The 14,565-nt window shown below is 52.5% G+C and overlaps 1 protein-coding gene across 1 annotated transcript; it reads left to right on the forward strand.

Moving 5' to 3' along the window:
• Window positions 1-128: 128 nt before the first annotated feature.
• On the forward strand, window positions 129-2,967 carry LOC121444092 (actin, cytoplasmic 2). Its single transcript, XM_041645849.1, has 6 exons — window positions 129-240; window positions 584-712; window positions 800-1,039; window positions 1,331-1,769; window positions 1,850-2,031; window positions 2,126-2,967. Exons 2-6 carry the CDS (start codon window positions 590-592, stop codon window positions 2,267-2,269), a joined length of 1,128 nt encoding a protein of 375 aa, XP_041501783.1. The 5' UTR covers window positions 129-240; window positions 584-589; the 3' UTR covers window positions 2,270-2,967.
• The last annotated feature ends 11,598 nt before the right edge of the window (window positions 2,968-14,565 follow it).

Raw genomic sequence — 14,565 nt, forward strand, 5'->3', positions numbered from 1 at the left:
CGCGGGCTAGGGGCGGGCGGGCCCCGGGCCCCACGTGTCCCTGGCGGGCGAGCCAATAGGCGCCCGGCTTTTGGAAAGATCGCCATATATGGACATGTTCTGGGGCCGCGCGCGCCTCCGCCGGCGCGCGCGGCCCGCTCCCGCTTAAATAGCGGCGGGGGAGGCCACAGTCGGTCTCACACTCCGCCGCCGGTTTGCGCTGCTTGTCTTCCCGCTGCTCCGTCTCCCCGGCATTCGCTGGTAAGCGGCCCGCGCCCCTCGCGCTCGCAGCCGGGCCCAGTGCCCCTCCGTGGCCCGCTCGACCCCCGGGATACTCTCCCGCGCCTCCACGGAGCGCAGGGCCCTGGCGGCCGGTGGACCGACCGAGGTCCGCATCCGCGGCTCCAGCTCCCGCTGGGGGCAGGGCGGGGCCCGCCGCAGTGCGCAGCCCCTCGGCGCCGCGGCCGAACCGGGGGGCCGCCGGTTTTCGACGGTTACGCGGGCCCGGGAGTTGGGTGGGTGGTGGGGAGGGAGCGGCGCCCCTCCCGGGCTGGGTCTCGGAGCGCGGGGAGGGCTGCGCTGACGCCGTGGTATCTCCGTGCAGATCGCCATGGAAGAAGAAATCGCCGCGCTCGTCATTGACAATGGCTCCGGCATGTGCAAAGCTGGCTTTGCTGGCGACGACGCCCCCAGGGCCGTGTTCCCCTCCATCGTCGGGCGCCCCCGACACCAGGTGAGTGCCGAGGCGACCTCCCGGAGTCCGCCCTGGGCCCCAGGTGCGCGGCGGGTGGGGCACGCGTGACCGCCTTTCTTCTGGCAGGGCGTCATGGTGGGCATGGGCCAGAAGGACTCGTACGTGGGTGACGAGGCCCAGAGCAAGAGAGGAATCCTGACCCTGAAGTACCCCATCGAGCACGGCATCGTCACCAACTGGGACGACATGGAGAAGATCTGGCATCACACCTTCTACAACGAGCTGCGTGTGGCCCCTGAGGAGCACCCGGTGCTTCTGACCGAGGCCCCCCTGAACCCCAAAGCGAACAGAGAGAAGATGACGCAGGTACGCCTCGACCCAGGCCTGTGCTGTCCTTGCGTCTGACGAGCCATTTTCTGTTCTGCCTCATTTCCTGACATTCAAGTGTTTCTTTGGTGTTTCCAGGGTTCTGTTCCTCCTCTCCTGGCATTTCCTCCCTGAGGCCTCCAGGTTTCTGTTTGTGTTTCTGCCTGCGTTCTGTTCCTTTTTTTTTTTTCCTTCACATCACATTTGTGGCATGCGGCATGTGGAGTGTGGGTGTGGGTAGCTTTGGGTCTCTGCCACTGCCACTCACTGAGCTGTTCTTTGTTCCTCTAGATAATGTTTGAAACCTTCAACACTCCAGCCATGTACGTGGCCATTCAGGCGGTGCTGTCCCTGTATGCGTCTGGGCGCACCACTGGCATTGTCATGGACTCTGGTGACGGGGTCACACACACAGTGCCCATCTACGAGGGCTACGCCCTTCCCCACGCCATCTTGCGTCTGGACCTGGCTGGCCGGGACCTGACAGACTACCTCATGAAGATCCTGACTGAGCGGGGCTACAGCTTCACCACCACGGCTGAGCGGGAAATCGTGCGTGACATTAAGGAGAAGCTGTGCTACGTTGCCCTGGATTTTGAGCAGGAAATGGCCACTGCTGCATCATCCTCTTCCTTGGAGAAGAGCTATGAGCTGCCTGACGGGCAGGTGATCACCATCGGCAATGAGCGGTTCCGGTGTCCAGAGGCTCTCTTCCAGCCTTCCTTCCTGGGTAGGTGTCCCGAGCATGGTGCAGGAGCTAAGGGCATGGACCACACAGAAGTTAGTTGCTAAACAAGCTCTGTCCCCTAGGCATGGAGTCCTGTGGCATCCACGAGACCACCTTCAACTCCATCATGAAGTGCGACGTGGACATCCGCAAGGACCTGTACGCCAACACGGTGTTGTCCGGTGGTACTACCATGTACCCAGGCATTGCCGACAGGATGCAGAAGGAGATCACAGCCCTGGCTCCCAGCACGATGAAGATCAAGGTAAGCAGCTGCTACACCCCCTGAGCCGGCCCAGCCCCTGTGGGTGGAGGTGGAACCCAGAGACAGGTCCTCACCCATTGTGTTTCCTCTGCAGATCATCGCTCCCCCTGAGCGCAAGTACTCTGTCTGGATCGGCGGCTCCATCCTGGCCTCCCTTTCCACCTTCCAGCAGATGTGGATCAGCAAGCAGGAGTACGACGAGTCGGGCCCCTCCATCGTCCACCGCAAATGCTTCTAGATGGACTGAGCAGGTGCCAGGCATCTGCTGCATGAGCTGATTCTGAAGTATCAATTTGCCCTGGCAAATGTACACACCTCATGCTAGCCTCATGAAACTGGAATAAGCCTTTGAAAAGAAATTTGTCCTTGAAGCTTGTATCCAATATCAGCACTGGATTGTAGAACTTGTTGCTGATTTTTGACCTTGTATTCAAGTTAACTGTTCCCTTGGTATATGTTTAATGCCCTGTGCATATCTTGATTTAGTCCTTAGTCATGTGGCTTGGTCACTAGGTGGCTGGGGAGAGCGAGAGCATGCTGTGGACGAGAAATCTCCAGCCTGGTGGATGTGTGAGCACCGTGCAGTGATCTGTGCAGGGTATTAGCTGACTGCTGACTTCCAGGATTTCTCGAGGCTGGCAAGGGTTCCTGAACCAGTTACCACTTCCGTCTTGCCGGTCTAACAGGGTGGGAAAGTCCGAGCCTTAGGACCCAGTTCTGGTGTTTTCCCTCCTGACCGCGTGGGTTGTTACTTGCCTTGAGTTGGGAACGTTTGCATTGACACCTGTAAATGTATTCATTCTTTTAATTTATGTAAGGTTTTTTGTACTCAATTTAAGAAATGACAAATTTTGGTTTTCTACTGTTCAGTGAGAACATTAGGCCCCAGCAACATGTCATTGTGTAAAGAAAAATAAAAGTGCTGCAGTAACCATCCTTGTCCTCCTGTTGGAAAGGGCCGTGGGGTAGCGGGTGGAGGGCTAAGGGCTGTGGGTGGTGGAGGAAATGCTGTTGGAAATTAACAGCCTGGCTGCTCAGTGATGGAAGGGTGAGACTTGGACTAGGTGTCAATGGAAGGCCTGCTCACTAGGGTTGCTGCGGGAAGAGCAGACGACCAGCCCTTGCCCATGGCTGTCAGATCCTCAGTGAAAATGTGTCTAGGGCTCCCACTGTCCTCCCTAGATTAAGAGTTGCTCAGTGTTCATAGCATTCACCCTGACAGCCAATGGCAGGAGTGAACTAAGCCCGATAGCTTTCCAACTGGAGCAAAGATTTTTAAAGCCTGCAATGGAACACAGCCGTGAGGAATGAAGTGCTGGCAGGTGCTGCAGTGCTGGTGGATCCTGAAAGACTGGTTCGGGTTGATGTGGAGTTGGTAGGGATACACTTTAATAATGAAGTGTGTTAAAAGTGTATTCACGACCTTGAATTCCCTGGAACCACATACATTCAGAGAGGATCAGGAGTTTAGAAGTCATTTTTACGTCCATGATGAGTTCAGCCAGGACTACCAGAGACCCTGTATGAAAAAAGAGCTATGGGGTGAACCGGATGGAAGGCAGCTTGGCGGGCAATACCTGGGTGATTGACAACTGTAACTCTAGTTCCAGAGAGTCCAATGCCCTCTTCTGGCCTCGGCTCCTGCAAGAACTGGTGCACATAAACACATCAACAAGATAATTTAAAAACCTAAAAAGGGCTGGGTGTGGTTGTACTCAGGAGGCAGATCCTGGCAACCTGGTCTGCAAGTGAGCTAGCTCCAGGCCAGCTAGAGCTACATAGAGTCTGTCTAAAATTCCAAAATAGATTATAGATGAATAGATAAAGTGATTGGTTGATAGGTTGATTGATAGTGCAATGCTGGGTGGACTGGAACCTTTGACGGGAACTCTACATTCCAAAATCCAGAAATTCCAATCCATCCTGTCCTTTTTAGGCTTGGAACACTAGCCTTGCTGGGGCCCCTGCTCCGCCCACAGCCAACCCTCCCTGGTTTCTGGTGTGTAGGTCTTCTTGCTGGCTCCAGACTAGCAGAAGACCTTGTGTTGATCCTCACCCTATCCTCTGTGTGGGGCAAAGCAAGCCTGTGTTCTGGGGTTCATAGAGATCCAGGCCTGGTGTCACCCTCACACCTGGCATAAAGCCAGCCTTGACAGGAGCAGGCCACATCAAGGCATTTTTTATTTCACTTAGTTTTATTTTACAGGAGTAGTCTACTGCTCAGAGGAGGCAGTCACATACTTTTTAAAGAGGTGGAGGGCAGGGGCCCAGACAGGACAGGGTGTCCCTGACTTCTAACCTTTAACCAATGTCAATACATCTTGTGTGCTCTTTTAATTCTGGAACTAGCCCTGTAGACCAGGCTGGCCTCAAACTCAGAGATCCTCCTGCCTCTGCCTCCTGTGTGCTGGGATTAAAGGCATGTGCCACCACTGCCTGGCAACAATAAATATTTTTTAAAGTAATCAAGAAGTTCTAACTGGTGTGAACCAATGAGAGTGTGGGTCACTTATTATTATGATGTAGCACAGCAAAGTTTCCTGCCTGGTAAGTAAGTGTAGCCTGTGCCAATGGCAGCCCCAGGGGTTGGGTAGTACCCGCTTCCCAGGTGACTGAAACCCTAGCCCGTTTCCCTACAGAGACCTCCTACCAAGATTAGCCAACCCTCCTCCTCTTTCAGCCGTGTACAATAAACTTGCCTCCGGGATTCAGCTGTGTAAAATAAACCCATCACCTTTCCAGACTATAGCTGGGTGTGTCTCCGCCAGAAGGCACGGTCCACCTGATCCCATCACCCCAGTCCGGTTAACCCCAAAGCCATGCAAGCTCTGGGCACACCAGCTGGGTAGCTGGCATCCTGCATAGCCAGAGCATTTCCATCTCATCACTCCTATGCCTGGGCTCCTGCTCCTCCTGCTTGCGTCTCATGATACTGCTGCCAAGCCCAATTCATACGGGGCTGGGGTTTGAAGCTCAGGGTTTTGTGCTTGTGAAACAAGTATCTCCCAACTGAACTGCATCCCCGGTAGTGTGTGTGTGTGTGTGTGTGTGTGTGTGTGTGTGTGTGTGTGTGAGAGAGAGAGAGAGAGAGAGAGACAGACAGACAGACAGACAGAGACAGACAGACAGAGAGAGACAGAGAGAGACAGAGAGACAGAGAGAGAGAAGGAGTGCCCGTGCACAGGCATGCTATTATGTCTTCTCCTTGTTTGACGGGATCTTTGCTGTTGGCCATATGCTTCCGGGCTTCTCCAGTTTCTGCCTTCAGAGCCCTCACAGACACACTGCTGTGCATGGCTGTGTGTGGCTGTGTAAGCCTGTGCGTGGCTGTGTGTGTACCTGTGTGTGGGTTCTGGGAATTCACACTCAGGTCTTCAGGTTTGTGCGGTAGATACTTTATCTGCTGAGTTGTTTCCGCAGCCAAGGTTTTAAGATTATTCGTTGTTATGAGTGTGTGTGTACGCTTGCTTGAAGTTGTGAACACTGCAGGACAGAAGGGGGCATCAGGTGCCCCAGAGCTGGAGCTACAGGTGGTTGGGAGCCACTATGTAAGTGCTTTTAAAATTGTGGTAAAAGCTGGACAGTGGTGGTGCATGCCCTTAATACAGCACTTGGGAGGCAGAGGCAGGCGGATATCTCTGAGTTTGAGGTCAGCCTGGTCTACAGAGCGAGTTCCAGAACAGCCATAGCTAAACAGGGAATCCCTGCCTGAAAAACAACCTAAATAAATAAATAAAATTGTGGTAAATACCCATAACAAAATGTATCCTTTTGCTCCTTTTCTCCCCATCATGACCTTGAGCGTGGGGGGGGGGGCTCTCCGCTGAACTATAGACTGTGTTCTTTGACTTTTATTTTGAGGAAGGGTTTCACAGGTGAGCCTAGGCTGGTCTTGACTTGGAATATTTCTGCTTAGCCTCCAGAGTAGCCAGAATTACAGGTCTGACTCATCAGCCCAGCTCTCTGTGCTCTTGGCCTCGCTCGCTAGCTTGCTCGCTCGCTCTCTCAACCATTTTTAAGTCCACTTCTAAAAGGTGGGTGTGGCGGCTCACAGCTATAATACCAGTGCTGTGGAAGCTAAGACAAGAGAATTGCTTTGAGCTCAAGGCTGAAGAGCAAGACCCTGTCTCAAACCAAACACCAGGGTTGGAGAGACGGCTCAGTGGTTAAGAGCACGGGCTGCTCTTACAGAGGACCTGGGTCCAGTTCCCAGAACAAACATAACTGCTCACGGTCTTCAATAACCCCAGTTCCAGGTTACCTGACACCTACTGAGGGCACATGGAACATGCAGAGTTCACATATACGTGCAGGCCCACACTCATATCCATAAAATTAAAATAATTTTTTTTTTGAGACATGGTTATTCGACATAGTCCTGGCTGTCCTGAAACTCTGTATGTAGACCAAGGTGGCCTCAAACTCAGATTAAAAGTTGAGACTGGAGCCGGGCAGTGGTGGCGTACGCCTTTAATCCCAGCACTCATGAGGCAGAAGCAGGCGGATCTCTGTGAGTTCGAGGCCAGCCTAGTCTACAAGAGCTAGTTCCAGGACAGGAACCAAAAGCTAAGGAGAAACCCAGTCTATAAAAAAAAAAGAAAGAAAGAAAGAAAAGTAGAGACTGGAGAGAGGTCTCAGCGGATAAGAGTGCTCGCTGCTCTTCCGGAGGACCTGAGTTCAGTTCCCAGCAGCCACATGGTGGCTCACAGTCATTGACTCATACACATAAATAAATTTTTAAAAAAAGATTAAAGATAGTCAGAAGATGGTGGTGCACACCTTTAATCTCAACACTCATGAGGCAGAAGTAGATGGATCTCTGTGAGTTCAAGGCCAGCCTCGTCTACAGAGAGAGTTCCAAGACTGACTGGTTCTAGAACTACTGGAAAGCCCTGTTTCAAAAAACCAGAAACAAACAAACCACCACCAACAACAAAAGATTCAAGGTATTATCCACCATGCCCAGCTCCATAATAAATAAATCTTATTTATTTCCCAATAACAAAAAGGTATGCAGTTAAGTCAGGGCACTGCTTGCACGCTTTTCTTCATTGTTAAATTTTTTTTTTTTTTTTTTTGGTTTTTCGAGACAGGGTTTCTCTGTGGTTTTGGAGCCTGTCCTGGAACTAGCTCTTGTAGACCAGGCTGGTCTCGAACTCACAGAGATCCGCCTGCCTCTGCCTCCCGAGTGCTGGGATTAAAGGCGTGCGCCACCACCGCCCGGCTCGTTGTTAAATTTTTGAAAACGTCATGTGGGCTGGAAGGATGGCACAGGGTTGAAGAGCATTTGATCTTCCAGAGTTCATTTCCCAGCTCCCACATGGCAGTAACTGTAACTCAGTTCCAGGGGCCTGACACTCTCCTGACTTCCAAGGCCCCTGCACAGTAGGTGGTGTGTGTACAACACTCCGGTACACACACACACACACACACACACACACACACACACACACGTATGCACGCGCCCCCACACACACGCACGCATGCCCCCACACGTATGCACACATGCACACACACATGCAGGCACTCACACACACACGCGTGTGCACAACAATTCAATAAATATATATTCCTAAAATTTCTTTATTATGTATACAATATTCTGTCTGTGTGTATGCCTGCAGGCCAGAAGAGGGCACCAGACCCCATTACAGATGGTTGTGAGCCACCATGTGGTTGCTGGGAAATGAACTCAGGACCTCTGGAAGAGCAGGCAATGCTCTTAACCTCTGAGCCATCTCTCCAGCCCCTTATATTCCTAAAATTATGTGTATGTGTTTTCTTTTATGTATGCCCCGTGTGTGCGGGTATCCACAGAGGCCAGAAGAGGGGACTTCCAGAAGTCACCATGTAGGTGCTTGGAATCAAACCCATGTCCTCTACAAGAGCAGCAAGTGCTCCTAACATTCGAGGTCATCCACTGTGTTGCGGGCACTGGGTGCTTCCCTCCTGGATGCCATGATGTGACTGGGCCCACGACCCATGCCCAGTTACTGGCATCTCATGACTCCAGAAGTGGCCACCCTGGAAGATGTGGTGCAAACTGAAGGGTGGGTTGTCTCCAGGCCTCTCAGGAAAATAGATGACAATGCTCTACAGAAGCCAGAAACCCAGTCCAGGAAACACTCAGAACTCAGGCAGCAGAACCAACCCAGAGAGAGGTCAGAGCCATCTATGCCCATAGAGGAGAGAGGTACGGAGGATCCTGGGACTTACAGGGTGTGGAAGGACAGGCAGTTTTAGGATTCCCTGGTTCATGGGCACCATGGTTTGGACAAGTGTCCCCAGAGGTCTTGAGTGTGCTGGCGGCTGGGCCCTCGTAGGTGGCAGACGCAGGAGATCTAGCATAGAGCAGCGTGTGTGTACTCATCCTTGGGTGTTTGCACACAGACCAGTGTTTCTCTGTGTGACCTGCAGCATCTACCGAACAACGGTTCCCACAGAGGGCAGACTCAAGCAAGCCCTCCCTTCCCGCTTGCCGGTCCATTCCCTGGCTCTGCCTGGGGTTCTGAGGGTAGGTACAGTGGGCACAGCGTGGCCACCACGAGGATGACTTTACTGGCCAGAGTCAAATTCTCTACAGTTTCCGTTGCCTTTGTTCTTACACTTTGCACTAATTTTCAGCTTCTGAGGTCACTTCCTTTCTCAGTGAGGTCAACCCCCCCCCCTTCCAAAAGGCTGTTCAGCACATTCTTCATGTAGATTCCTGAAACTGTCTGAATTCCATCCTGAGATCCTGTTTCTTCTAAAGTGCGCTGTCTTTGTCTGTGTGCATGTGTGTCTGTGTGTTGCGTTTGCATGTGTGTATATGCGTGTCTCTCTGTGTGTCTGTGTATGCATGTGTATGTGCATGCGTGTCCTGTGTGTGCATGTGTGTATGTGTCTGAGTGTGCATGTGTCTGTGTGTGTCTGGATTTGCATGTGTGTCTGTGTGTGCATGTGTGTGTGTGTTTGAGATAGGGTTTTGCTATGTAGTCAAGATTGGTCTTACCTTTGGGATTGTCTGTCCCAGTTTGAGTACTGCGATTACCAGCGTGTACCACATACAGGTGTGTGCTATGATGCCTGAGCTGTGAGCATTGTGACTCGCCTTTCCTGCAGGAAGTTTTTTTGTTTTGGTCTCTGTTTGGTGCCGCAATGGTAACGTACCAGCCCAAGGCCTGGCCATGTGCTACCCAAGAGCTCTAACACCAAGCCACATCCCCAGTCCTTGGCAGAGTTTGATGAACGTGAGACCTCATCATTACAGCCCCACGGAGAACATGTCCATCACCCTAACACACCTTCCCTGTCCATCTTCTCCGGCCACTCCATCTCAAGCCCTTAGTGGTCCTGGTTGCATAGTCTTGCCTTTTCTAGAACATCCCACAGACGGAATGACATGGTGGGTGGCCTTTGCAACTGGCTCACTGCCCTGGGAAGTATGCATTAAAGATTCCTGAGGCTCTGTGCCAACATTGGCACCTTGTTATCGCAGTCCCTGGACCAGAAAACCTGGGTGTGTCCGCCTACTGATGGGGAGAACTCCTTTCGGTTTCCAGTCGTGAAGAAGTGGTCCTGAGGTTTTACGTGGACATGTTTTCCACTCATTTGGGTTAAACACCTAAGAGGGTTTTCTGAGTCATACGGCCAGATATTTTTCTCTTTGTCACAACTGCCTGGCTGTTTTGCAAAGCAGCTGGGTGAACGGCTTCACACTCTGACCACCCATGAATGAGAATCCCCACTGTTCCATGCCCCTGGTAGTTTAATGTTGGTAAGTTTCAAAAAATTTGTAGTAAAATACATATAACTTAAGACTTGCTGTCCTAGCTGGTCTGTGGTGGTGCACACTTTGAAGCCCAGCACTTGGGAGGCAGAAGCAGGTGGATCTCTGAGTTTGAGGCCAGCGTGTTCTATAGAGTGAGTTCCAGGGCAGCCAGGGCTGTTACACAGAGAAACCCTGCCAAAAAAAACAAAACAACCCAAACAAACCACTGTACATTTATATTTATTTATTTATTTATTTATTTATTTATTTATTTTTTGGTTTTTCGAGACAGGGTTTCTCTGTGGCTTTGGAACCTGTCCTGGAACTAGCTCTGTAGACCAGGCTGGTCTCGAACTCACAGAGATCCGCCTGCCTCTGCCTCCCCAGTGCTGGGATTAAAGGCGTGTGCCACCATCGCCCGGCTACCACTGTACATTTAATAATAGCCCTTAGGCTCCACGCCTGTGAGGCTGAGAACAGACATGAGCCACGGAGCTGGGAGAAGGGGTCCTAGCAGACAATCCAAGCCCTGCTCATGTCTGTAAGCCTTGAGAAGCCCACGTAAACCCCCCAGGGCTGCAGAAATATCTCAACCCAGCCATGAGATATGAAGCATGAGTTAACGAGGAAAGCTGCCTCCTACAAGTCAGGGCGTCTTTGTGTGCTTACCCGTCATCAGGCAGCTGATCCTTTGTGCCTGAGAGGTGTGTGCTCCTACCGGGGCATTTCTTCACACAGGAAATGCAGGCAAAGGGTCTAAATGAACCCCTCACCAAAGAAGATACAGAAAACTAGGGATGATCTCAGGTGTGGAGGCAGGAGGATCAGAAGCTCAAGGGCATCTCTGGCTACAAAGTGAGTTTGAGGCTATTACAGACTACAGGAGCCCCCGCCTCTGATATCGCCCCCTCAAGAAGGAAAAGGAGGAGGAGGAGGAGGAGGAGGAGGAGGAGGAGGAGGAGGAGGAGGAGGAGGAGGAAAAGAAGGTGTGTGACCCACACCTCTAATGCTAGCACTTGGGAGGCAGGTGGGACAGCCTGGTCTACACAGAAAGTTCCAGGACAAACGTTGTATTGTAAGACTGTCTCAAGAAACAAAAAGTGAGAGGTTATAACTGTGTGCACACACCAGTGGTGATAACTGTGCACACACACCAGTGGTCTCTGCCCAATCACTCTTCACTGATAGACCGCTGGGCCATTTCTACAAATGAAGCTGCTGGCCATTTCCACCTCCGCACACAGCACGGGTGCCCCTCTGCACACAGCACGGGTGCCCCGCCACACACAGCACGGGTGCCCCTCTGCACACAGCACGGGTGCCCCTCTGCACACAGCACGGGTGCCCCTCTGCACACAGCACGGGTGCCCCTCTGCCCCGCCACACACAGCACGGGTGCCCCTCCGCACACAGCACGGGTGCCCCGCCACACACAGCACGGGTGCCCCTCTGCACACAGCACGGGTGCCCCTCTGCACACAGGTGCCCCGCCACACACAGCACGGGTGCCCCGCCGCACACAGCACGGGTGCCACGCCACACACAGCACGGGTGCCCCGCCGCACACAGCACAGGTGCCACGCCACACACAGCACGGGTGCCCCGCCGCACACAGCACGGGTGCCACGCCACACACAGCACGGGTGCCCCTCCGCACACAGCACGGGTGCCCCTCTGCACACGGGTGCCCCTCTGCACACGGGTGCCCCTCTGCACACAGCACGGGTGTCCCGCTACACACAGCACGGGTGCCCCTCTGCACACGGGTGCCCCTCTGCACACAGCGCGGGTGCCCCTCTGCACACAGCACGGGTGCCCCGCCACACACAGCACGGGTGCCCCGCCACACACAGCACGGGTGCCCCTCCGCATACAGCACGGGTGCCCCGCCACACACAGCTCGGGTGCCCCGCCACACACAGCACGGGTGTCCCGCCACACACAGCACGGGTGCCCCTCCGCACACAGCACGGGTGCCCCTCTGCACACAGCACAGGTGCCCCGCCACACACAGCACGGGTGCCCCGCCACACACAGCACGGGTGTCCCGCCACACAAAGCACGGGTGCCCCGCCACACACAGCACGGGTGCCCCGCCACACACAGCACGGGTGTCCCGCCACACACAGCACGGGTGTCCCGCCACACCAGTGCTGCCGATTCTCCTGCGTAAGCAGAGCGGGATTGCTGGGCCACATGGAAGTATATATTTAACTTTGTACAAGTTCCCAGATGGTCTCTCCCTGTGTTTGTGTTAGTGACACTCAAACCAGCCCTGTCTGGAAAGTTTCTTTTCCTCAAATGAAGCCATCCCCACAGATACGGGTGTTATTTCAATGTGATCATTGCCTGCATTCTCCTTATGATTATTGAATATCCTTTTATTCTGAATGTATTGGCTTATTCTAAGGATTTATTTTCCTTTTAATTATGGGTATGTGTGTCTTTGGGTGGGCATGTGCACATGCATGCAGGTGTCCTCCAGGACAGGAGGGAACACTGGAGCTGGGCGGTGGTGGTGCATGCCTTAGATCTCAGGACTCAGGAAGTAGAGGCAGACAGATCTCTGTGAGTTCAAGGCCAGCCTGGTCCAGGACAGCCAGGGCTATACAGAGAAACCCTGTCCTGAAAAACCAAACCAGGAAGAGACAGAGACAAAGGGAGAGGGCATTGGACACCTTGAGAGGGAATTATAGGAGGCCATGAGGACCCTGACATAGGTCCTGGGACCCAAGCTCAAGTCCTCTTCACATGCAGCACGCACTGCGCCGTCTCTCCAACCGCTAACCTTTTTTGTTTTGTTTTGTTTTTTGGTTTTTAGAGACAGGGTTTCTTTGTAGCTTTGGAGTCTATCCTGGAACTTGCTCTGAAGACCAGGCTGGCCTTGAACTCGCAGAGAGCTGCCTGTCTCTGCGTCCCCGAGTGCTGGGATTAAAGGCGTGAGATGCAGCTGGAGAGAAGGCGCAGAGGTCAGAGAAGTAGCTGCTCTTTCCGAGGCTGTGAGACCAATTCCCAGTAACCACATGGTGGCTCACAACCATCTATAAAAAGATCTGGTGCCCTCTTCTGGTGTGTGTATACAAAATAAATAAGTAAATCTTAGAAAGAAAGAAAGAAAGAAAGAAAGAAAGAAAGGAAGGAAGGCGTGAGCCACCACCGCCCGGCTCAGCCTCTAAATTTCTAAAGTGCTCTTTTTTCTTGCTGTTTTCCTTTCACTTTTGTTTGTTTTTTTGGGGTAGGATCTTGCTCTGTGGCCCAGGCAGGCCTTGGATTATGACCCCTCCATCTCACGGGTGTTGAGATCGCCTGCACCACCACCAGGTTCCTTATGTCTGAAGAATATTTTCTCTGGATAGGATCGGAGGTTGAAGATGTTGGCTTTAGCAGTTTTAATAGGTCATTCTGCTTTCTTCTTTTGTCTTTCACTGTTTCTCTTTGTAAATCAGTTGTGATTTTTGTCTTTGCTTAGACTGAACATGTATCGTCTCCTAACCAATTTTACTGTATTAGTATTTTGAGATAAGGGATCACGTAGCCGAGGCTGCCTCAAGTCTGCTATGCAGTTGAGGATAACCTAGAATTCTTGACCCTCATGTTTCTACCCAACAAGTGCAGGGTTCTAGTATGTTTTGATTTTTTTCTTTCCAGTTTTTTTCGAGACAGGGTTTCTCCGTAGCTTTTGGTTCCTGTCCTGGAACTAGCTCTGTAGACCAGGCTGGCCTCGAACTCACAGAGATCCGCCTGCCTCTGCCTCCCAAGTGCTGGGGTTAAAGGCTTGCACCACCACCGCCTGGGCTGGTGTTCTTTCTTGCTGGGGAGGACGGCACTCTGGTTTGGGAGGTCTGGGAGGTTTGGGAGGCGTGACTGCCCACTGCTGGAGCAGGTTTAACCAGTTCCCTACACTGTTGGACCACTGGTGTGTCCTGTGAACTCCACTGAGACGCTAAAGTCGAGAAGCTCACCAGCACATTCGGCTTTCTGTGCTTCACACGGATCTCGCCGTTTGCCTCTGAGTGGCCAGGACAGATACCACTGTGTGCTTTTCCTTTGTTTTTTTTTCCCCTCTAGCACTTTACAAAACCAGTTTACACGCTGGTCTGACTCATTCAGATCGGCTTCACCCACCTTCTAAAGGGCCTGGCCCACCACCAGCTCAGTAAAGCCACGAGAACCCCACAGTCCTGGGGTCCCTGGTGAGTTCACGCCTACTGACTATCTAGCTGTATTTTTTTTTTTTTTTTTTTGGTTTTTCGTGACAGGGTTTCTCTGTGGCTTTGGAGCCTGTGCTGGAACTAGCTCTGTAGACCAGGCTGGTCTCGAACTCACAGAGATCCGCCTGCCTCTGCCTCCCGAGTGTTGGGATTAAAGGCGTGCGCCACCATCGCCCGGCCATCTAGCTGTATTTTTGACCCTCTTACACCTACGGACAATGTGTTCTGGTTGTAACACTCACCTCCCATTGTCTTCTCTTTCCATCTCTCACAGTAAAGCACAGACAAGACTTCATGTTTCTCTTCTTTCTTCCCCATCTTCCTTAAGTTATAAAGAAAACAGATTGATTTGGTTCATAATTCTGGGTCAAGGCTGGGAAGCAGTGTGCGCCCGAGTCCCCGGGCAGCACAGGGGCTGGCATGTGGAGAGACAGGAAGTGACTCTGGAGAGGCTTGTAACGTTCTTAGTCTCAGCAGCCACCTCCTCGCAACCAGGAAAGGAGGGAAGCCCCTCTGCCACGGATGTTTCAGGGGGAAAGAGCAGAAGAATCTGAGACCCGGAACGGACAGCCG

The sequence above is a fragment of the Microtus oregoni genome, unplaced genomic scaffold (genome assembly GCF_018167655.1).
Source record: "Microtus oregoni isolate MIOR12 unplaced genomic scaffold, Mior012 000117F_ref0000505, whole genome shotgun sequence".
Classification (NCBI taxonomy): Eukaryota; Metazoa; Chordata; class Mammalia; order Rodentia; family Cricetidae; genus Microtus; species Microtus oregoni.

What these genes read in the sequence shown, in the direction of transcription:
- LOC121444092 (XM_041645849.1), top strand. Translation starts at nt 590, where the DNA reads ATGGAAGAAGAAATCGCCGCGCTCGTCATTGACAATGGCTCCGGCATG. An exon ending in CTTCCAGCCTTCCTTCCTGG is followed by an intron (nt 1,770 to 1,849) that starts GTAGGTGTCCCG and finishes TCTGTCCCCTAG; the next exon opens with GCATGGAGTCCTGTGGCATC. An exon ending in CCAGCACGATGAAGATCAAG is followed by an intron (nt 2,032 to 2,125) that starts GTAAGCAGCTGC and finishes TTTCCTCTGCAG; the next exon opens with ATCATCGCTCCCCCTGAGCG.